General features: G+C 44.2%; 1 protein-coding gene across 1 annotated transcript; it reads left to right on the forward strand.

Moving 5' to 3' along the window:
• The first annotated feature begins 375 nt into the window (after nucleotides 1-375).
• OVCH2 (ovochymase 2) lies at nucleotides 376-22,764 on the forward strand. Its single transcript, XM_028116780.2, has 16 exons — nucleotides 376-463; nucleotides 2,781-2,890; nucleotides 4,496-4,587; nucleotides 6,200-6,372; nucleotides 6,736-6,831; nucleotides 7,063-7,214; nucleotides 7,885-8,074; nucleotides 9,182-9,205; nucleotides 11,047-11,137; nucleotides 11,260-11,384; nucleotides 12,094-12,234; nucleotides 12,558-12,688; nucleotides 14,822-14,915; nucleotides 15,440-15,571; nucleotides 16,770-16,850; nucleotides 22,736-22,764. The coding sequence occupies exons 1-16, from the start codon at nucleotides 376-378 to the stop codon at nucleotides 22,762-22,764; spliced, it is 1,749 nt and encodes a 582-aa protein (XP_027972581.2).

Genomic DNA, 22,764 nt, shown 5'->3' on the forward strand with positions numbered 1-22,764 from the left:
GACTTGATATTCAATCCTCTTGTAGACAGTGGTGACCTATATGCTAAGAAGCAAGTAATATTTGCAGATGAAACCTTAGATACCAACCACTTGGCTAGCCAATATACTCTGAGGGAAGCAACATACTGATGTGGGTGTAATGGGACATGTACTATTGCTCGATCAAGACTATGCTTCTGTGGTTGACTCCCCACATTTTGCAAAGATCTTTGCAAGAAACCACATTCAGAAACATCATATGGACATGGTTGAATGACTCAAGTCTTGGTTAATAAATAACTTTCTTCTAAATTGGCTTCTTACTGGTCTCACAGGCTTTCTATTCGGTTTTCTTTAGTCTCTCTAAAATTTCCAGGAAAAACTCGGAGTCTCAAAATGCCTCTGAACAATAGTAAGCTGTTTTTACTACTTGGAATTCTCTGTTTGGAACAAGGTAAATCTGCAACTCTCTCTCTCCCCAAAGGTAAGTTCCAAATGAACTCTATAGCTACCTTCATCTGAAGGAATAAACTTTGCTGGCAATGGGCATCATTACTCCATTCAATGTTCCTTTGGGAAAACCGAAGCAGATATATTTTGGAGATCTGTTTTTCATGTAATTATTCGGGGCTTGTCTCCTGTAATCAGCATATGAAACTGCATAAAACATTCATGGAATACAACTTGGACAAATGGCATTGATCTGGAGAAAACTGGGATTATTCACTTATTTGGACACATTACAAAATCCCATCCTTTTTCATGGAGCAAATTCGGGAAATCAACATATATTTGAAAGCGTTTGTAATCTACTGGAAAATTATCTTACTGGGAAATATGAAATATGTTAACTGTGGTGTATTAGGAATGGTCTTTTTCCCCTCAAGTAACATAAGGTGAGAACAGTTCTTGGCGGGCTTCTCCATAGTGAGAGTTGTGCCAGCCCCAAGAATCATCCTGTTTTCTGTCTTTGCCTCAATGAGTTCAGGAAATAGTAAGTTTTGTGACTAATTTATTTATGATTCATTCAACTGAAACTGTTAGAAAATAAGCTTTTGATTCAATGTCATGCCTGCATTAGGTTCAGAATCAAAAGTCTCAGTGTTACATCCATCCTTTGCTGTTAATTAGCTGTGCATTTCTTTGATTCTTCATTTTCTCATCTGTAATGCAGGGGCAATAGTGCTTGATTCATAGGCACAGAATGAAGATTAAATGAGAAGTTATTTGTAAGAGCTTTGTGTATTTTAACATATTAATCCAAATAGTTACACTCTCAAGGATATGCTGTCCAGAAAAAAACATTTGTTTATCTATCCAACTTTTCTAAGTGTCTACTGTATGCTAGGAATTGTGCGAAACCTTGGAAATACAGAGATGAATAAACATAGGGTTTTTTTTCCTCATGCAGTATATAGTCCAAATAGAGGCAGATAAACTACTCATTATCACAATACCGCATGGCACACTCAATGAAAGTGGGGAGGAAAGAGTACTACACAGTACAGGAGAGACACTTAACACAGCTTTAGGAAATCAAGGAAGACTTCTCAGTTGAGGTGATGCCTAAGCTGAGGAATAAGGATGAGAGGGTCCAGCTAGATAAAGAAATGAGTGATCATGAGGCAGAGCTTTCTACGCCCTCCTTGAAAACAGGTAGAAAAGAATGATCTGCCGAAGGGACAGAATGTGTACCATCCTTGAATTACCAGGCAGTCCTAAACATCTTTTTTTTTTTTAAGATTTTATTTATTTATTTATTTGACAGAGAGAGACACAGCAAGAGACGGAACACAAGCAGGGGGAGTGGGAGAGGGAGAAGCAGGTTTCCCGCGGAGCAGGGAGCCCTATGCGGGGCTTGATCCCAGGACCCTGGGATCATGACCTGAGCCGAAGGCAGATGCTTAACAACTGAACCACCCAGGCACCCCAGTCCTAAACACCTTTAATCTAGTTCATCTGCTAGTTGAGGAGTCAAAAAAATCATCGAAGTTAAATAAGTAAATGCAACATTTTCAGGGATAGCGTCCTCTCCACAAAAAAGAAAGAGCTCTTTTTGCCATTACCTGGCAACCCTTCTAGCCTAACACCACTCTGTTGTGTGAATCAAGGCACGGTCTTCTCTCTACTCCACTGTTCTTGAACAAACTGCCACTTTCTAATTCCATAGGGAATGAAGTCCAATATCTGACAGTGTGTCAGGTATCATGGACCATGGTCTCAGACTCAATCTCCTGGGCGGAGCAGAGAAGATGTACACACAATTACAATCTAACGCAGAGTATGGCATCACCCGCTTCACCAATTCACTGAGCAGCTTCTATGCATCATGAACTGCTCTTGATATTTTGAATTTAGGTATTTCTAAGATTAAGTTCCTATCTTTGAGAAACCCACAGTCTAGTTGGGTTTAAAGACATAGAAATAACCATAATGGCATGTGATAAATGCCATTGAGGAAATCACAGAAGTAGAGTGCTGTGAGGAGCCGTTAAGGGGCCAGATTGCTCAGAATCAAGGGGGCTACATTCCTGCTGACCCAGTGGAGATCTACCTCTGAGGTCCTTAATCTTCATATCAGAAAAGTAGATCTCTTCAGGACGTGCCTATTCTATGTGACAAAAGCTGAACAATCCCATGTACTGCAAATCACAGCAAATCCCACAATTAACATAAAGTCATATTGTAATCTTTCTACATGCTCCATGTCCTACAGTTTTTTCTTGCTCAGAAAAGTTTCCTGTACTCCTCAGTTCTAGGAGCTATCTAATCACTAAATTTTTGTCTTCTCTCTTTCCCAGCTCCCACTTGTGGGCGGAGTTTGGTGAAGGTACAACCTTGGAGTTACCTTAACATTTTCAGTCGCATTGTTGGGGGAAGCCAAGTGGAGAAGGGTTCCTACCCCTGGCAGGTGAGTCTCAGGAAACATTCTCTGGTGGGTAGACTGTGAGCTTTCTCAGGAATGGACGTCCCAGAAACACGTTACTCACTAGTACACTCCTGTCTGCCTAACTCATCATCAGAGATCTCATGAGTGCGTGCCAGGATCCAAGTCCCTCATGATGTCCACCCATTGAGTTCCAGAATATGTATGTTCAGAATAATTACATGCACTATTGGCTTGCCCCCCAAACTGGAAATGCTACCCCAAACTTTCAGCCCCCAAGACAAAAATCCCACTTCAATAAGCTAAAAAACTCTTGAATTTACAATTAAAAAAACAATTTTCTGATTCAACAAATATAATTATCTCATTATAATTAAAGATGATCAGGTCTGCTTTCTGTTTGGAGGTTTATACTATACCACAGGATCTCCTAGGGAATAGTCAAGAATACTGCCTCCTTAGAAGCTAATTTCCCAAGAATTTTCTCTCAATCTAACCTCCTGGTCTTCGCATGCCGTCAAAATGCCTTTGTGCATCTGTCTCTAGCCTATGGTGTTCACATTTATTGTCTTTGAAATTCTCCCAACTTTCTTTACCCTGAGAACCATGTTGTTTTCTTGCCTCTTAATTTTGTGAGTAATAGCTCCTTACTTTTACTTTGTTTAAGTCAGTCACATTAATTTTTGGTCAGTGGACATTTAGTAACGGTTGGTTGATTGAGTTTATGTTTAGTAGGTTGACTGAATGGCTGAGTCATTGCCATTTGATTAACTGATGAATTAATTACTTGGTTGAAGAGTTAATTGATCAGTTGCTTATTTGATCAACTGGTTGACTAGTCAATTTAGAAGTTCATATTCAACTCAGAGTCAGTGATTTTATTGATTTTTACTTATTCTTTTTCCCTGTATTAAAATTTTTTCAGTTGTTCATTGAACAGTTTTTGGTCAAAAGTGACAATTCTAATAAATGTCTTCTTTTCTCATTCCGACAATGGAATTAAGAGCATTTACTTGTACCCTGAAAGCATTTTAGAGTTGAATATCATGAACAGGATAAATCATAGAAAGTCATTGGTAGAGGCAGATTAAAAAATGGGCTTGAAGCCGTGACAGAAGTGAAATAGTTAAGGGCATGAGAAAATTGTAGGTACCGACTATTTCTTCTAAGAGGCTTGGAGGAATTGGAGCATGTGTGGAAAATTTCCTTAGCCTTCACCTGTTTTTCTCCCAAACCTGTTTATCTGGACTCTGCTGTATCTTATACTTCTCTTTCCTTCTCTTCATTCACAGAAATTGTTCATATTGCTAGGGCATCAGTCTGGGCCAACAGTGTTATGAAAATAAATAAACAAATACCAACAATTTTTACTACCAACTCTACTAAATCCTTAGAGCCAACCGTCTCAAATGAACTACCTCTCCTACAGACCAGGGTTGGGAATGTTCTGGTTCCAACACTGCTCTTCTTTCTGAGCTGTCATGGGATGGGTTTTACTCCTTCACAGTCCACAGTTTCTAATATTTGTAAGATATCTGGGTCTATTTTTCAGAATATGTTCGGTCTCCAGGTTTGGGGGGGTGGCCCCAGGGCATTAACGTGCTCCCACTTAGGCTCTTTGTAATTCAGGTATCCCTGAAACGAAGGCAGAAGCACATCTGTGGCGGGACCATCGTCTCTGCACGGTGGGTGATTACGGCTGCCCACTGTGTTGCAAACAGGTAAGGAAGGCCTAACTCATGGATAAACACCAGATTACCCTCCTTCTCCTTTGGGATCAGCAGCAATAACTCTATTAAAACATGGACATGTGTGATGTATACTTTAGCACAGGAACATAACACAAAAGCACAACACAAACAGGGATCGCTGACATCGTCAAAGGACAGTTAACTTGGTAGAAAGCATACTTTGTTTGCAGGAGTAGAATACTTTGTTTACTTAAATATGACTGGAAGTCATTAAAGAATGATAGCCAAGTGAAAACAAACATCACGAAGATATATTTGTGAAAATTCTCTCTTAAATTTCAGTGAAAAAAAATAAGCTGGTTCATTATACATTTTAAAAAATTGATGAAAGAACTGAATTCTACTCCTGAGGCCATATTGCACTGTATGTTAGCTAACTAGAATTTAAATAAAAATTTGAAGAAAAAAAATTGATGAAAGAAAACAAAGGGAGGCCAGTAAAGAAGGCACCCATGTCTGCTTTCCTACTAGTCCAGCCTCTCTGAGCTTCAATCTAACAACTTCCATTCTTTATCCAATTTCCTGTGTACTCTAAATGTTCTCTTGTTATTAGCGCTCTTGGTAGTTAGTCACTAGGGGGCAATCAAGATCATTTCCCATATTTGCCCTCTTTCACTTCAAGTCTGCAAACATTCCCTGGATATTTACTTGGTGCTAGACACTTTGGTGGGTACCAAAGATACAAAGATAAGTAAGATGTAATTCCTGCCCCCCGCAGAGAGTTAATAGTCTAAAGAAGAGTCAACTGATAACTTCATTGCAGTGTGGCAAGTGACTAGGCTAAAAGGATGCTGTGTATTAGGTTAGGTACTCAATATAGCCAAGAGCCAGGGAAGTATACCAAGAGAAAATCGTGCCCTTTCCAATTCTGTATAAAATCATCACTTTGGGGAAAGAAGGGTCCCCAAAGATGGTAAGCCCAAAGTTTTTAATCTACCCCCAATGCATCCCACTAAGTTCCTTTCAAGATAATCTGACTACAGGATAAAGGGAAATAGAATGGTCTTTCCTATCTCACACCATGTCTCTAAATTACAAACATAAAGGAAGTAGGGGGAGATCCCCACCTCCCATTGTTTTAATCAGTCCCAAGCCTTGAGTGTGCATGCTCTCTGAGATATCAGAGTTATGATGCTATTATGTCTTTCATAATATACATTAAGCATTAGTTCTCTGATACTAAAGCAGCATACTTAGGGGGGATCACAAATCATTCTCAAAGAATCACTGATACTGAGGCCAGGCCAACCACCTAGGGTAGCTGAATAAAATCCACTATGGCTTCAGATCCTTGAGTTACAATACATATGCATTTTTGGACATTTTATGAATAACACTGCAAAGTATTCAATTTATCATATTATTGGTTCCATTTGAGGCCACTCTTGACTAGTCACCCCCTTAAATTGGGAACCTTTGTATTGTTACTAGTAGTGATGGAATCATTCTCACTTTCTCTTTTTGGCATCCTCTCACCCACGTTATCCATCCATGTCATTTTAAAGAGGCCAGATTGTCAATCATTACAAGTGTCCTCAGAGGCTAAATGAAATTTACTCAGTTTACTGCTTCCTCTTCATAGAAATATTGCAACAACTCTGAATGTTACTGCTGGAGAACATGACTTGAGCCATATAGAGCCAGGGGAGCAAACCCTCACCATTGAAACCATCATCATACATCCCTATTTCTCCATCAAGAAGCCAATGGACTATGATATTGCTCTTTTGAAGATGGCTGGTGCCTTCCATTTTGGTAAACATTTGAGGCTCACTGTGAATTGTCTATCCTATGTTCCCTATAACTTCTGCTCCATAACACATTCCCTACAATGTATGTTATATAGCATATGTCCAACAGTTCTGGGTCATGCACTCCAAGATGGGGATCTGGGGTGGAGGGCCCCCTATGTGAAACCCTTTTTGTTTGTGGCTTCAGATACAGGATTATGTGGAGTCAGGAGAGAGTCTTTCTTTGTCTGATAAGTGACCCCTGGAGGTGCGAGGCACAGATATGTCACGTGATCTTTGGGGAACTACCTAGATGCCAATTGGCAAGTGGCTTAGGATGTCCTCTCTTCCACGGGTGAGACAAGCCCTGCCCTGCTCTTTTCTTCAGGCCAGTTTGTGGGGCCCATGTGTCTTCCAGAGCCAAAGGAACAATTTGAGGCTGGATTTATCTGTACAACTGCAGGCTGGGGCCGCTCGGCTGAAGGTAAGAACTATGCCACTTCTCTTAATAGGTGTCAGAACTTTCTGGTGGGTAATCAGAAAATACAGTTTTTAATCTCCGTTTTAAAAAACAATTGTGTAAACACTTTAAAAGAGTATATCCATTGTACTGAGAAATTCAGGTCTTTCCAAAAGATACAAACCTGAATGGGACATCTTCAACTCGGGAAAGGCGAGGGTGCGTTGCTGGGACTCTCCCCTCTGTGTTTTCTAGATGGCGTTCTCTCACAAGTCTTGCAGGAAGTGAACCTGCCCATTTTGACCCAGGAGGAATGTATGGGAGCTCTGTTAACCCTAAAGAAACCTGTCAGTGGGCGGACCTTTCTCTGCACAGGCTTCCCAGATGGAGGGGGAGATGCATGTCAGGTAGGTGGGGAGTGGCTGGGTTGAAATGTCCCAGGCAGGGCTTCTTTCAGCTTTGTCATCAGGGGAGGAGCTGAAAGAAGGCTGTAGGTAAGACTGGACTCTGGAAAGAAGGGTCAGGAGTGACAAGGAAGGTCAAGTCAAAATAAAGGGACAGTTTATACAAGCTGTCTTTACTAGGATTACTAGTGTGGATTCAGAGGAGGTCTTCTACTTTTTCCAAAATACCAAATAACAGGGATAATGCCAACAGTGAGCTTAGGGTTCTCTACCCCTGAAGACTGGCTGGCTTTTTCCCTTTTAGAGGTTTCCAATTTGTGGGTAATGGGAACTTTCCTTTCCTTCCATTCCTCTTGCTGAGCAAGACCTGAGATCAGTTTTACCATTGGGCAAGACTTCTCTGAGTCTGTAGGATGAGACAGGAGTAGGAAGAAAGTCTGATGTTTGATGAAACAAACATCCCCCTAGTATGGGGAAGAAAGAGGTGGAATTGGTAAGGCTCCAGTGATATTTGAGGATTTAATGTGAATTGTGCTTGGCTATTCTCCTGGGCCCCTGAGTCCAACTTATTAGAAGTGAAGAAATGTCACTGATCCTCATCTAGCATCTTTGTGGGGGAAAAGAGTGAGCACAGACCTAGAATGATGGTAAGAGAGGCTTTTTCCCCCTACAGGGAGATTCAGGAGGTTCCCTCATGTGCCGGAATAAGAAGGGGGCTTGGACTCTGGCTGGTGTGACTTCTTGGGGTTCGGGCTGTGGCCGAGGCTGGAGAAACAACACGCGGAAAGATGACCAAGGATCCCCCGGGATCTTCACAGATCTTAGAAAAGTGCTTCCCTGGATCCACAAACACATCCGAATTGGTAATAATGCCAGCACATGAGGTCAAGAAGCTAGGGCCAGCGAGGGTGTCAGCAGTCTAGGCAAGTCTACACAGGCTCTACTTCTGTTTTTAGTGTAGCACACAAGAATTGTGACATTTACAAGATTTAAAATGAGTAAAATATGATGTGCAGTACAGCCAATATTCAAAGAATCGTGAATCTATCCATCCTAGACTTTGCCAAATTTGCCTTTAGTTGAAACTATCAGTTAGTGATGTATTTTCATCACTTAACTTCTCAACTGTGCTAGCAAGATGTAGCAAACTATAGTGGTTATGAACGAGTGGAAATTTTGCCTCCCAGAGGACAATGTCTGGAGACATTTTTGGTTGTCACCATGAGGGGAGGGGTGCCACTGGCATCTAGTGGGTAGGAGCTATGGCTCTTGCTAAGCATCCTACAATGCACAGGACAGCACCCATGACAAAGAACGATCCACCCCAAAATGTGAGTAATGCTGTGGTTGAGAAGGCCTGGCACAGATCTGGGTACCATGAGTCTGAAAAGGTCAGGGTCTGTATATACCCTTCTCACTGACCAGGAGTTAATTGAAACTTCATTTCTGCCTCTAAAGCCAACTTCATTGTTTTCTAACTAGTAGCTTCCAGCTTCAACAGGGCTTCTATTCTGTCCCAAAGAGGTTAATTCGAATTCATTCAGTAAGAACTTGGGTTTGTTTTCAAGTGTACGGTCCTGTAGCAGGCATTCAAGCCCTCCAGTTGTAGCTACACCAGCAACTCTCTTGTAGTTGTGGGTCACTTATTTCCATCTCCAGCCTGCCTGCTCATGAAAAATGAGAGAAGTAGACCAGATAACCTCTTGCTCTATATAACCTCCAAGCTAATCATGGCCTGTTTCTTAATTAGCCCACTTAATAAAGAGAGTGAAATTTCATTAAAACACCAAGGCGACTTTCCTGCTTTGTCAATTTACCCCTTCTGTTCTTTCCGCAGATTAAATTTTCATTAGTTGCATATTGACTTAAAAATGCCTGCACTTTGGAGCCAGGGAAATGCTAACTTCTTGAAATGTTTTTCAGGATACCACACACAGACCTTGAATAGCATCTTTCTTTATCTTTCCTAGGGAAGTGGAGAAAGAGCTCCAGCGGTGGGTATTGCTCACACCCTGCTCCACGAGAAGCGGGAAGTAATATCTAGTATTTCTGAATATAGGCTCCCTTTATAATCAAAAGTCTTTGCAAGAGCTCTCTCTGCTCACTGGGTATAAAGCTACCCACACTTGGGGCATCCACAGCCATTCCTTGCCAGTGCCAGGGCAGGCCAGTGCCAAGAAGGAGCCCTGGATTCCCTCCTATTTCACTTCTTGAGAGCTCCATCTCAACTCAGCAAACACTTGTCAAATCCTAGCTTTGGATCAGAGACTCGGGGGCAGGGAGAATGAGGCAGTGCAGAGGTGGTCAATAAGCTACACACCTTACCCTGAAAGTGTCCTCGAGTGTACAAGGGACCCTCCTCCGGGGTTACATGGCAAGTCTGCAGTGAACCCACTCTGTAATGTTGAGAAAGCTCCTTCCTACCTCTGGACCTCAGTTTCCTCATCCATAAAGAAAAGAGTCTGGACCAGATGGTCTCTAAGGCAGCTTTAGCTCGAATCTTCAGTGGTTCTGTGAGTCTGTGGAACCATCTACAAAGAACAATGGGGAAAAAGTGCCCTGAGAACTAGAGGAGTGAGTGGCTGGGGCAAAAAGCCAGATGAAGCTTTGGAGCACAGACACCTTTTAAACTGAATCACAGAAAAACACAAAGAACCCATAGAATGTTGTCAGGTGGAAACAGGATACAGGTAAAGAAAAATACTGCAGCTCAAGGAATCATCTTTGTCAAAAGATGACACTGAAAGAGAACTAAAAATATAGAGGGTAAAAGAGACCAGTGCATCAGTCAGAGCAGCTGACGTGGGGGTGTATGTAATGGGGTTTGCTGAGGGAGATTAGAAAATAAATTGAAACCAAGTAGTGGAAATTTTGGATGCCTGTCAAAAAAGTTTGGATTGAGTAATGGGAAGTTGATGAATTAGATAAATAGATTAGAGCAATACTCTGGTGGTACGAGAACAGCATGTAGGATATAGGTTGGGGGGGGGAGTTCTGAGATTACACTTTAGTTCCAGAGACCCAGGGCAAGGGCTGGAGAACGAAAGGATGGGAATAGAAACAAGAGGAATTGGGACCCAGTAGTCACTTTGATGAAGGGCGGTGAGCGGCAGGGAGGAAGCAAGGATGGTACCAAAGTTTCGAGCACGGGAGATGAAGCAAAGGGCACATAAAAGTAATCTAAGCAGGGGGCGCCTGGGTGGTGCAGTTGGTTGAGCATCTGACTCTTGGTTTCAGCTCAGGTGGTGATCTCAGAGTTGCGGGATCGAGTCTCACGTCAGGCTCCATGCTAGGTGTGGAGTCCGCTTGAGTCTCTCTCCCCCTCTCCCCCAGCCCCTCCCCCTGCTCACACACCCTGTCTTAAATAAATAAATAAATCTTTCTTAACAAAAGGTAACCTAATCAGAAGGGGAAGCAGTTTTGCAGACCATCTGCAGCATGTTAAGGGGATATCTAGGAAATGGTTGCAAAACCAGGTCTGCAACTCAGGAGTGTAGAATAATAGTTGAAACTCAGGGTATGAATGAGACCCATCAGAGGGCTCGTGTAGAGAGAGGTGAAAGCGAAGGATAGAACCTGGGAAATACATGTAGGTATAGAATTGAGTTAGGATGCCAGAGAAAGAATAGTGAAGGAGAAGAAATCATCGAATCTCGAGGTTAAGCAGGATCTAAAAAAGAACAGAAAGAATAAGGCATGGCACAAGCCATGGCAGGGAAAGCTTTCACAAGAGAGGAAGCATGCGTAACGAAGAACCAGGTGGTTCCGGTGTCTGCACAGGTTCTGGAAGGCTAGCCCCCACTGTCACCCTGCTTCTCTTGGCGCTCTCTCCCAGCCCCATGCAGTGAGCAGGATCGTGTGCTCCGCGAGTCTGAGGGTGAGCTGCACTTCCCAGAAGGCCCCTACCTGTATTACGAGAGCCAACAGTGAGTAGGCCCCTGCCACTCCTCCCCCAACCGCCACCTCTAGTCTGCCTGTGCCCAGTAACTGGACCGTGACAGCCACTTTCTGTCTAGAAATGACACCCTCTTAATGGATCTGCCTGCAGACGGTGTGTCTGGACCCTGTTGGCCCCAGAGAAAATGCATGTACTGCTCAGTTTTTCCCACTTGGATGCAGAGTCTTGTCACCACAGTTACCTCTCGATCTATTCCGTAGAAGACAGACTTATCGGTGAGCGGATTTTCACGTTGTCAAATGGACACTTGTGCTGGGAGGGCTTCATGGGGCCGGGATGCCGTACGTCCGGCACCGAGGCATCTCTAAACACCATGCTGCCCGTCTCCAAGTTTGAGACTCGGGATTGACAATGGAAAGGAACTGAATCTGAGCCATTTCGTTTGCTGCATCTGCTTTCCATGGAACCAGGCTTCCTAGATTCGTGTGCCAGGCCTGGAACCCCTCAGGACTAAAATACAGACACATCACAGGGGAAATGTTGCTTTCCTAGGCATGCAAACGACCTGTACTGCATCGTCCAGCTAAGAAGGAAAGTACCAATGGATAACCATGAGTAGAGGCAAAGGTTACTTATGCAAGAAACAGAGATGGAGGAGCATTTCTGTGGTTCCTAACAGGAGGTGATTTTTGCCCCCCAAGAGCTAGGTGGCAATGTCTCAGAGCATTTCTGGTCGTCATGACTAGAGGGAGTATTACTGGCATCTGGCGAGCAGAGACCAGCGGTGCTGTAAAACATCCCATAATGCACAAGACAGTCTGAACACCAAGCATGTTCCAGTTCAAAGATGTCAGTGGTACCAAGGTTGAGAACCCTTGGCTTAGACAATCCTCTCCTATCAGGACAAGTCCAGTTCTCCTTAAGTCTCTCAATGGGGGCTGTTTTCTAGACTCTGAACCAAGACTCTTGCTTCTTGTGTTGCAGGAAAGTTCTGTGGGAAGAGCCTCGCTTCATCAGTTCTTGTTGGCTCCAACTCTGTACGGCTGAATTTCATCTCTGATGCCACAGATTATGCAGCGGGGTTTAACCTCACCTATAAAGCTCTAAAACCAAACTACCTTCCTGGTAAAACCACTTACTTTTATCCCACACTATCCAGGCTACCTAGAGAAGTCGGAGGCCCCGTAGGAATTAGGAGGGGGGACCATGAGACCGGGGAGAGGCCCGTGCACGTGCTCCTTCCACAGTCCTGCTAACTCGTGTTCATCACACACGAGCTGGGAGGGTGAATGAGTCCTGGAAAATCAGCACACAGACCTCTTCCTTCGTGGTGGCTCTGCCTGAAGAGTCAGCCGCTGCATCATTTGTGAGAGACAGGAGGGAGCCCGAAGAGGATTCCTCTTTGCTTGAGTGATGCCATTGTTGGGACATGTCCCCTTGTGTTTCAGATTCAGGTTGCAGTTCCTTTACTGTCCTTTTTAAAGAAGGTCTCATACAGAGTCTTCACTATCCTGAAGACTACAGTGACTTGGCCAACTGTAACTGGGTTTTTCAAGCCCCCAAACACTACTTAATTAAGGTACTGACCCTGCTTACCCTTCACTTTGCTCTGGTATCTCCACAGAAATCATGAGGGCAGAAGTTTGGGGTGTGTGTGTGTGTGTGTGTGTGTGTGTGTGTGTGTGTGTGTGTGTGTGTGTGTGTGTGTGTGTGTGTGTGTGTTTAAATCAGATTTATTCACTGCTGTATCCCTGGTCCCTGGCATACAAGGCTCTTGATAAATAGGCGTTGAATAAACAGACCAGCCTATTTTCCCTGTAACTACCCACATTCACCACTAGATGGCAATCGTGTGCTTTACTTTCTGTTGGAGGGCTGCCCTCATCTGTACCCGGTGACGGGTTTAATCGGTTTCTAGTCCCTTCTAGAAACAAGCATTTCTTCCTTGCTCATCAAACTGCTAGCAAAACGCTTTGTAAGTAATGGCTAACAAAAAATGCCAAGAAGGCCCCAAACATCTAGCTTTCCGTGCAGAGGGAACAGAACAAGCACAGAGAAGCCAGTATAGACCAGGTTGAGGGACAGGCTGATGTCCGAGGGTCACAGGTGTATGGGGAGGGGTCGTAGAAGGTGAGGCTGAGACCAAAGTACAGAGGGTTTTCAATGTCAGGATGCAGAGTTTATTCAGCATTTGGTTAATTGTGTTTGTGGCCACGTGTTTGTTCGTGCAGCACCAACGGGCCGTCTGCAGGGAGAGGCCACCAGGGGGTTGAGGGTAGGACTGTGGTCACAATGAGGTCGGACGTAGGCATCGATTTAGAAGTCTTTCTCTTAAAATGATAATTGAAAGCGAGAAAGTAAATGGACAGAAAAGGTAGAAAATAAAGGGGACGAGTAAGGATGGACAATACCTCCAGGTTCTCGTATCTTTAAGAGGCAAACAGAAGCCTGAGACTCAGGAGCAGGCGTGGAGTTAGGACAGTCCAGGGAATGCAGTCTTTCATTTAAAACACAAAACAAGCAAACACACAAAGAGGTGTGGCCCACAGTTTGGATTTCCCACAGAAAGTGAGTTTAAGGAGGAGGGCTGAGTATTCGCTACCCAGGCCTCGGCTCATCCCCCAGCAAAAGGGTAAAATACTTGAATTGACATTAACATAACAATAAAAAATTTAAAAAAATACTTGAATTGACAGTTGAGCAATGGAGAGCAGGTGGGAGAGGAAGCACCTGGAAGAGCCAGTCGGATGTCCGGAGCAGGAACAAGATCTCACAGGTTTTACCAATGAGTGGGAGAAGACACAGAGGAACGAGGTGTAGATCTCCTCTTTCTCAAAGCTTCTGGAACCCAAACAGTCAAAATAGAAAATTTCAGGTGGAAGCAGAATTAAGGGAAGCTTTGTGATGAGTGATGGAGGATAAAAGTTGACGTATGAGTGAATTACTGGAAGGAGAAAGAAGACAAAATTTAGCTGAAAATCTGAATGTGCCAGAGCTGATGGGATTCAAGACCACCCTTTCGATCTGTGTGTACTGAGTGCCATGCACGAGTGGCGTGATGCTGTCCCCCCTTGCGGTGACAGCATCATGGTGCAGGACCCCTCCAAGAGGAATTGGGAAGTTAGGATTACAAGGCATAACCATGTGCATAGTTCCTCAGAGAGAAAAGGGTCTATTTCCGGAAAGCATCGCAGTAAGGGTTTAGAAATATTTGAATGAATCCTGTTTCTGACCCTCTCCTTCTCCCCGTGCCTACATTCACCACTAGTGATCATTTACCTCCATGCTGTCCCCTCCACGCAGCCCTGTGTCTCTCGCCGAGTGTTCAGTCTCCACTGAATCCCGTCATCTGTGTGTTTAAAATCTTGAATTCCTACCTCCTCTCCCACTGCTCCTCTCTTCAAAGTCAATTAAGCCCCCAGGTGCTAGCAAATTGCTCCGCTTGTTCTTTGCTGTTTGTTTGCTCTTCGTGGGAGGGCGCCAGGGAGCTCAAACATTTGCGCTTTTCCCCAACCTTGTGTGGCCCGGGGCCTTCTGTGTCTGGGGTGGAGCTGTCTGGGGTATAGCCTCTTTTCCTAAGTAATTTAACCCATTCATGAATGCCCCGTTCACATCCCAAAAGCAAGTTGAGCAATCCAAATTTCTCTGCTTACTCAAAATCAGGTCATTCGCTCATGTGATTTGCTCTGGATGTAACATGGAGTCTTGTCAGCTTTCCTTTCAGAGTCTGGACGTAGAGGAAAGTGGGGACTGCACGTCTGACCACGTGTCTGTGTACAGAGATGCGGAAAGGCAGGAGGAAATAGGTGTGTGCCCCGCCCCCCCCCCCCCACCCCCGGAGCCTCGGCTCCCCGGGTTTGCACTTGGATCCAGTCCCTTTGGGCGAATCCTTCTCAGGAATAAAAAGAATCGGGCTCCAGCTTCCTTCATTGCCCTGCGCCCCCTCCCTCCGTCCTAGGTGCTCACGACCACCCCCCCTTCTCCCAGATCAGGGGCGGGAAGAGCGGGAGCGAGGACCAAGAGCCATCTAGGGATCAGAAGGGGCAAGGGCCGTTGAAATAAGCCCTGTGGCTCGAACCAGTTCCCTCAGTGGCATCCCCAGTGGGAGTGTTTGGGAGATAAACAGAACTGAAGCATTGCTGGAGTTCAGTACCTATTAAAAAGAAGCAAACTGCCCTTCTATTTTGAAAACGAATTGGGACACCCACCAAAAAAGTTTATTTCTCAACAATTGCCTAAAGGACTTTTTTTTTTTCCTCTCTCTCTCTCCAATGTCACGTCTATTTGCTGGGCCCTTGACCGCGTCTTGCCTGGGCTGGGCTTTACCCAGCTCGGTTGTGTGGCTTTGTTGCCCCCGCCCCTGTGCTGAGCTCCTCTGGTGTAATGCTCATCAGCTTCCAGTCGGATGACAATGTGACCTTCAGAGGCTTTCAGGCTACAGTCTCTTTCATCCCCGAAACAGGTAAGAAGACAGAGGCATCAACTTCTTGGGTCCCGATTCCAATCCTCCTAATGTGGTAGGAGAGGGCTGCCTCTGTGGCCCAACGTGGATACAGTGGGTTCTCAGTATTTGCAGCAGCTCGGTTCTATAAGGTCACCATGAACATCAAATCAGTGACTACTGACCCACGGCTCCTAGGGGAAGTACGGGGTTAGGTTCCTGGGAGCCTCTGGTTTTATGGGTGTTTCTGTCTAAAGTCACCTTCTCCAATATATCTTGTTCATTCATTCACACTGAACTCACAGCCAGCACCCCAAAACTCGAGCCTGAGCAAAGCTTATCTATCACGTGTATTTTCTCCCCAAGGCATATCACAGCCTCCTTGCCCTTACGAACACCAGATGCACCTCAGCCCTATGTTACATTTACGGCCATTTCAAACTGCAAAATCACCAACAAAAAGCACAGGGATGCAAAAAACCCCAATGGCACGCAACAGACCACGGAAAGGACACTTGTTTATAGTATGAGAGCTAAAACAAGAGGGCAGAGTGTTGCCTCGTTCGACCTCACCTAGGAACGTGTGCATCGGGTGACTCAGATTTTTCACAAATGCTCTGCATTTGTCCTTGAATGATCATGAAAACACCATTCGTTCTGAGTTAGAAATAAGTGTTAGGGAGTAGGTGAATTTGCAAACGTGGAATCCATGAAGAATGAGGACCGACACTGTGTCTGAATCATGGCCTATCCTTATTAGGTGTGTGGTCTGAGAGTCATCTGAGACTCCTTTTCTTCGCCTTACCATGGGAGGGTACATGCCTTGAAAGAATATAGTGAGGATTAATCGGATCAGGTGCGCTTGGCCATGAGCAAGTGTGCGACACAGAACAGAGGCCTGGAAATGTGAAATGTCTTCACCAACCCCCAGTCCCTAGGCACATGGACAGCACAACTCCCCTCCATCCTCACATCCCTGAGCGTTCTGCCCAAATCCTACAAAGCCAGGTGTCGGCTCCTCAAGTTGTTTATGCCTGTTAGACAAGCAGCTGCTTATGGCAAACCTGGGTTATAGTTAAAATACTCCACTTTTCAGTTAAAATACCCATAGTCCAGCTGACTGAGATGCCCCAGAATTCTCACAGTAGTAATTTTCTGATAAGTCCCGAACACTGGCCCTGTGTGTGTGATCTGAGCAATTGTGTATGCTTGCACTCAGATTTAAACATCTCCAGATCAGAGAATGAGTCGATGTTTTGGGAGACATGGAATGTACTACCTGAAGACCACAATGCTTCCGGTAAGCTTTTTTGGGGAATGTGACTGAGAGATACCCACAGAGCATATCAGCCAGCGTTCAACCAGAGAATCCCAAAAAGATATGTTGGAGTGCTAACCTCCAGTACCCCCAGAATGTGACCTTATTTGGAGCGAAAGTCTTTACTGAGATAATCAAGTCAAAATGGAGTCCCTAGTGTGGACCTTTACCCAATATGACTGGTGTCCTTATAAAAGGGGAAACTTGGATGTGGAGAGAGAACGTCAAACGAACATGAAGGTGGAGACTGGGTGATGCATCATCTACAAGCCAAGGAACACCAATGATCACCAGCAAACCAGCAGAAGTTGGGGGAGAGGCACCATCACCACCCTCAGAAGGAACCAACCCTACGAATACCTTGATCTCACACCTATAGCCTCCAGAACCACGACACAATAAATTTCTGGTCTTTTAAGCCATCCGGTTTGTGGGTTTTGTGTGTGTGTGTGTGTGTGTGTGTGTGTGTGTGTGTGTTACAGCAGGCTTAGCAAACGAATACGCCAGGAACTGGCTAACCTGGCTGTGGGGGGTGACCAAGCAATTAAATCCATCAGGCAGTCAGTCAGAAAGGGAAGATGACAGGACACTGCAACCCCATAGGCACGGGCTGAAGGTACTGTCCCCCGGGCAGAATTTCTACTCTTTTGGGGGGAAGTTTCAGCTCTGTTCTTAAGGCCTTTCCAACTAATTAAGTCAGGCCCACCCAGATTATCCAGGATGATCTTCTTTGCCTGAAGTTAATGGATTAGGGACTTTTATTACATCTGCTAAATCCCTTTACAGCAACACCTTGGTTGGTGTTTGATGGAATAACCGGAGGCTGTGGCTTAGCCAAGTTGACACATCCAGAAAGCCATCACGCGGAGCTGTATGGGACGGATGTGCTCATCGTCCATTTTGCTCAAAGAAACACTGAAATATTTCCGGTCCCAAGAAGCAAGACTCCCATCTAAATTGATTCATTTAGTGGAAATGGCTAACTAGTATGCCACATTGGAGTCTGACCCACGAGATCTGTCCCTAAGAAAAGTGAGTGAGTATCCCACTCCGTGTTAATGCCAGTGAGCATGGAGAAGCGCTGGGCCTTCTCTTTTCCTTGTTTATTCCGTGACATCCACTGACATCCACGTGCAACATCTTGGTCCATGTGGAAAACATGGTGAGCGGAGCAAGCAGAGGAGGGGGCAGGGAAACTTGTATCGTTTGCCATTTTGATAGTTTGCCAAGAGAAAATTCGAGTGCCTTATTTTTAATTTTTTCTTTTTAGTTTTATAAAATGTCTGATACATGGAACATAGAATAGAGTGTGGAGAGAGAATATTCCTTTTAATGAAAAGGAATAAAAGCAATGAGTCTTTTTGTTCTGGATTCTTGGACCTCGTGATGCATGGACGACTTAGGTAGAACATCTTTGTGAAGAGTGGCTGCAGGGGCTCCTTCTCTTGACTACCCTGGGGGTGCACTCAGCAGAGCCATTTTTCCCAGCCTAAACCAAGTACAGATTTTTCTAAGGACTCTCATTACAATGCTCAGCAAGATTTATTCGGCATTCTATCCCCAGCACCTACTGCAGTGCTCAGAACACGGCAGATGCCAAATAAATATTTGGTGAATAAAATGAAATAATCCACACATAGCCCCTGAAGACCTCAATAAGTGAGACTTTCCTGATTTTCTGTCACTGAACTCACACATTAGGCCCCTTTTCCTTCATACATAAAAACTTAGGAAGAACAAGAAAAAGAGTTTACACGTGCCCTGTTTTAAATAGCACCCCTAACCTGGATTACTTAAATCATTCAGTAAGCAATTTTGTCCTTCAATTTTTTTTTTTTTTGAAATGTCGCAAATCTACAGAATAGGTGAAAGAGTAATACAATGAACTCCTCTTTATCCCTCACTGACATTCACTCATTGTCGACATCCTGTCACCTTGGCTTCTCATCTGATGCCTTCTCTGTACAAATCTCCATACCAGGGCCCAGGGCACGGGGGGGGGGGGGGGAGGTGCAAAGAGGAACGAGATATAGCACTTTTGTTCGAGTAATTTATATCCTACTAATGAAAATTATGTGTACAAATTAGGTGACAAATAAAGAGCAGATACTGAATGATTTCCATTTACATAAAACTAAAATCGCTCAAGATCACTGTATGGTAGTAGGTGTCAGGATAGCAGTTACCCTTTGGGGGAGTAGTGTCTGGGGCTCCTGGTGGGATTCTGCTAATCTGTTTCCTGACCTGGGTTCTGGTGATACTTTTTGGAAATTCAACGTACTTTATGACTTGAGTATTTTTCTGGGCATGTGTTATACGTCAATAAAATTCACAACAAAAGAAAAAAGTGTACCGAAAAAATACAAAAAATACTGAAATAACTTCTGGGTGAGACAGTTATAAAACTGGCGTTTGATTTGGGCCCACAAGAATAATGTCACCATTATTCTACACCCTGTGGGGGACCCTTCGATGGTTTTAATTGGGGAGTGACATGATCAAAGAACACTTCTTGGTCGTTAATTTGGGAGTGTGAGAAGGATAGGGAAAGATTACCTGCTGGGGGAGTAGTCCTGGTGAGCAATATTGAAGACTTGAGTTCAAAGGTAGAAGATGGATGTGAGATATATTGCAGATTTGGGATCTAAAGTGTTTGGAGACCAGAGAGTGGGAGCAAAAAAACAGGGGGGAGTCGAGATGAGCTCAATATTTTACTCTTGGGTGATATAACCACTTCTGGTAACATATGTATTTTTTTCCTCTCTCTAGAATATAGTAAGCATTTCTCATCACTCCCAGGTGACTATTAAAGTGCCCGCACAAGGAAGATACTCAGAGCTTACAATCTGGGCTTGATGGTGAGGAGGATCCATGGGTAATAAGGATGGGTTTTCCTGGCCCCTTGCCCTGGTAACCTTTGCAGAGCTGCTCGCTCCGACCCTCCCAGGTTCCTTTCCAGCTGGACTGTAGGAGGCAAGGAGGCCGCTCAGCCTGCAGATTGCCACCAGGCATCTCTGCAAAGGAACCATCTTTGGGAAGACCTGGGTAGTCACTGCTACCTGGTGCTTCGCCAGGATGTAAGTACACCTAAGACAGTGGAACAGGGTAGGAGCTGATGGTTTAAGCTGGTTGATCATTAATTCTTCAGCCACTACCTCGGATATCCATCAGGGTCTGCTGCCACGTCCCTGTTCACCGCCATCATGGGCAATCCACTTCCCAGGCAGAACTTGAGTTCCTGAGTGTTCAGGAAAGTTCTGCCCCTTCATACTGTGCTTCTAGTTTATTTTAACTAAACGTGAGGCTGGCAATTAGAGACATTTTATCATGGCCCTCCCAAGGATTTTCTAATCAGAAAAAGTATTAAATTTTGTGAAATATTTTTTCGCATCTTTCAAAATGATTAAATGGTTTCTCCTTTGATTTATTAATATCTTAAATCCTTAATTAATACATTTCCTAATATTCCTACATTCCTGAAATGAATCCCACTCGGGCATGGTACATTCATCTTCAATGTACTGCTGGGTTCTATTTAATATTCCACTTAGATTTTTGTATCAACATCCATAATTGAAATTGACTGATAGCGGAGGCTTTAAAATGTGGCCTTTATTTTATTTTTTTAAGATTTTATTTATTTATCCTACAGAGAGAGACACAGCAAGAGAGGGAACACAAGCAGGGGGAGTGGGAGAGGGAGAAGCAGGCTTCCCGCAGAGCAGGGAGCCCGATGCGGGGCTCGATCCCAGAACCCTGGGATCACGACCTGAGCCGAAGGCTAATGACTGAGCCACCCAGGTGCCCCAAAATGTGGCCTTTAGATGGCTGGGGATCTCCAAGATCCTTTTAGGGGGTCTGTGAGGTCAAACTATTTTCATAGTAATACTAAGACATCATTCTTCCTGTCTAATCTCATTCTCTCACAGTGTGCTGTGTTTTCCAGGGGCCACACACCGTGTGACAGCTCAGCAGATTGAATATAAAAAGCAGATAGGTGGCGTCTGGGTGGCTCAGTTGGTTAAGCGTCCAACTCTTGATTTCAGCTCAGGTCATGATCTCAGGGTCCTGAGATGGAGCTCTATGTGGGGCTCCTGGCTCAGCTGGGAGTCTGCTTCTCCCTCTCCCTCTGCCCCCCCCACTCGCCCCCCCTTCTCTCTCTCAAATAAATAAATAAATAAAATCTTTTTTTTTTTTAAAAAGGCAGATAGGACATCTCGTCTGTCTTCTGTTTAGCCAGACGTTAAACAGTTTTAAAAATATGTGAAACAGGGGTTGCCTGGTGGCTCAGTCGTTGGGCGTCTGCCTTCGGCTCAGGTCATGATCCCAGGGTCCTGGGATTGAGCCCCACATCGGGCTCCCCGCTCAGCGGGAAGCCTGCTTCTCCCTCTCCCACTCCCCCTGCTTGTGTTCCCTCTCTCACTGTCTCTATTTTTTTCATATAAATAAATAAAATCTTTTAAAAAATATGTGAAACAATGCAAGTCTTATTTAGAGTTTCCGTTTTGGAAAATGTAGTTATTTGAATAAACATGTTGTTTATGCTAATGCCTAATGTTTTATTATGGTTATCTTAAACAAATTAGCAAATACATAATTTTTAAAGTTTCTGCTTTAATTTCTAATAGTCAGCTGTTGATAAATACGACTCACATAAACAAAAGTTCTTTAAGATTCTCAGTGACTTTTTTCAAAGTGTAAAGGTGTCCTGTGACCAATAAGTTTAAGAACTCTGACCTAGAGCTTTCTTTTTACTGTCTGCCTTTGTCAGACTTGGATTATCAGTGTTCTTGATGAAAAGAACTGGGGAACTTTCCTTCTTGCTCTATGCTTTGCACACGATTTAGAACATAAGAATGATTATAATGATGTCATGCAATCACATATACTAAGCGTCTATTCCTTGAAGGCTTAAAGGTAACTTTCTCAATTTCCTTCATTCTTATTGGCTTTTAGGTTTAAAATTTTCTCTTTCAGTCAATTTTGATAATTTATAATCTCTTACTAATAGCTATAACATTGAGATTTTCCTACTACTTGCTTTGAGTTGTACAGAACATTTCCTTAATAATTAATACCTTCTGTGTTTGCATGATTTTCTAGTTTCCTAATTTTGTATATTGCTTAAATCTTTTTTTAGAAAAAGATTTATTTGAGAGAAAGAGAGAGAGAGGGAGAGCCCAAGGCAGAGGAGAGGGGGAGAGAAGCAGAGGAGGAGGGAGAGGGACAAGCAGATGCCACGCTGAGCAGAGCCCGACGCGGGGCTTGATCCCAGGACCCTGAGATCATGACCTGAGACGAAATCAAGAGTCGGCCGCTTAACCAACAGAGCCACCCAGGCGCCCCTTGCTTAAATTGTTGTGTGTGGTTTTTTTTAACACACTACCTAGCGTTTGGTCATTTTACAGAGCTTTTGTTTATATTTTAGAAGACACATACAGTCTTTTACAGCACCTACGTCCTCTGCACCCTACTGAGTCATTTCAGCTGACCCGGATAGGCCAGATGATCAGAGGCTGGGGAGAGTTCCTGCAGATGACTGACAGGTACAGCCATATCCGTGCTGACAATTACAAATGAAGTTGCAAGACTTGATTATGTTCCCATTAGAGCTCTTAGCTCATTGAGTGATGTCACACAGATTGCTTCATGTTTCTGAGCCCTAGAATCTTTTACATGCATAGAAGAGAAAACATTCTCTAGAGCCTTGCTCTCTGGCCAGAAGGGTTGGCTGTTGCTTTCACTGAGGTAGCCCGGATGGTGGCCTTGCTATCTCTCTGATCCCAGGGCCCCTCAGAGAGCCACCTCCTAACCCCACCTATTTTAATGAGGCCGTAGTGGAGATTCCTTCTCCTCTCATTTTCCAGGGAACAGCATGCGGCTGCCTGGGCGGTGA

This window comes from Eumetopias jubatus, unplaced genomic scaffold (assembly GCF_037043125.1).
Source record: "Eumetopias jubatus isolate StellerSeaLion01/CBP00866 unplaced genomic scaffold, mEumJub1_p1.0 scaffold_13, whole genome shotgun sequence".
NCBI classification, from domain to species: domain Eukaryota; kingdom Metazoa; phylum Chordata; class Mammalia; order Carnivora; family Otariidae; genus Eumetopias; species Eumetopias jubatus.

What these genes read in the sequence shown, in the direction of transcription:
- OVCH2 (XM_028116780.2), top strand. Translation starts at nt 376, where the DNA reads ATGCCTCTGAACAATAGTAAGCTGTTTTTACTACTTGGAATTCTCTGT. An exon ending in AGGGTTCCTACCCCTGGCAG is followed by an intron (nt 2,891 to 4,495) that starts GTGAGTCTCAGG and finishes TTTGTAATTCAG; the next exon opens with GTATCCCTGAAACGAAGGCA. An exon ending in GAGGGGGAGATGCATGTCAG is followed by an intron (nt 7,215 to 7,884) that starts GTAGGTGGGGAG and finishes TTCCCCCTACAG; the next exon opens with GGAGATTCAGGAGGTTCCCT.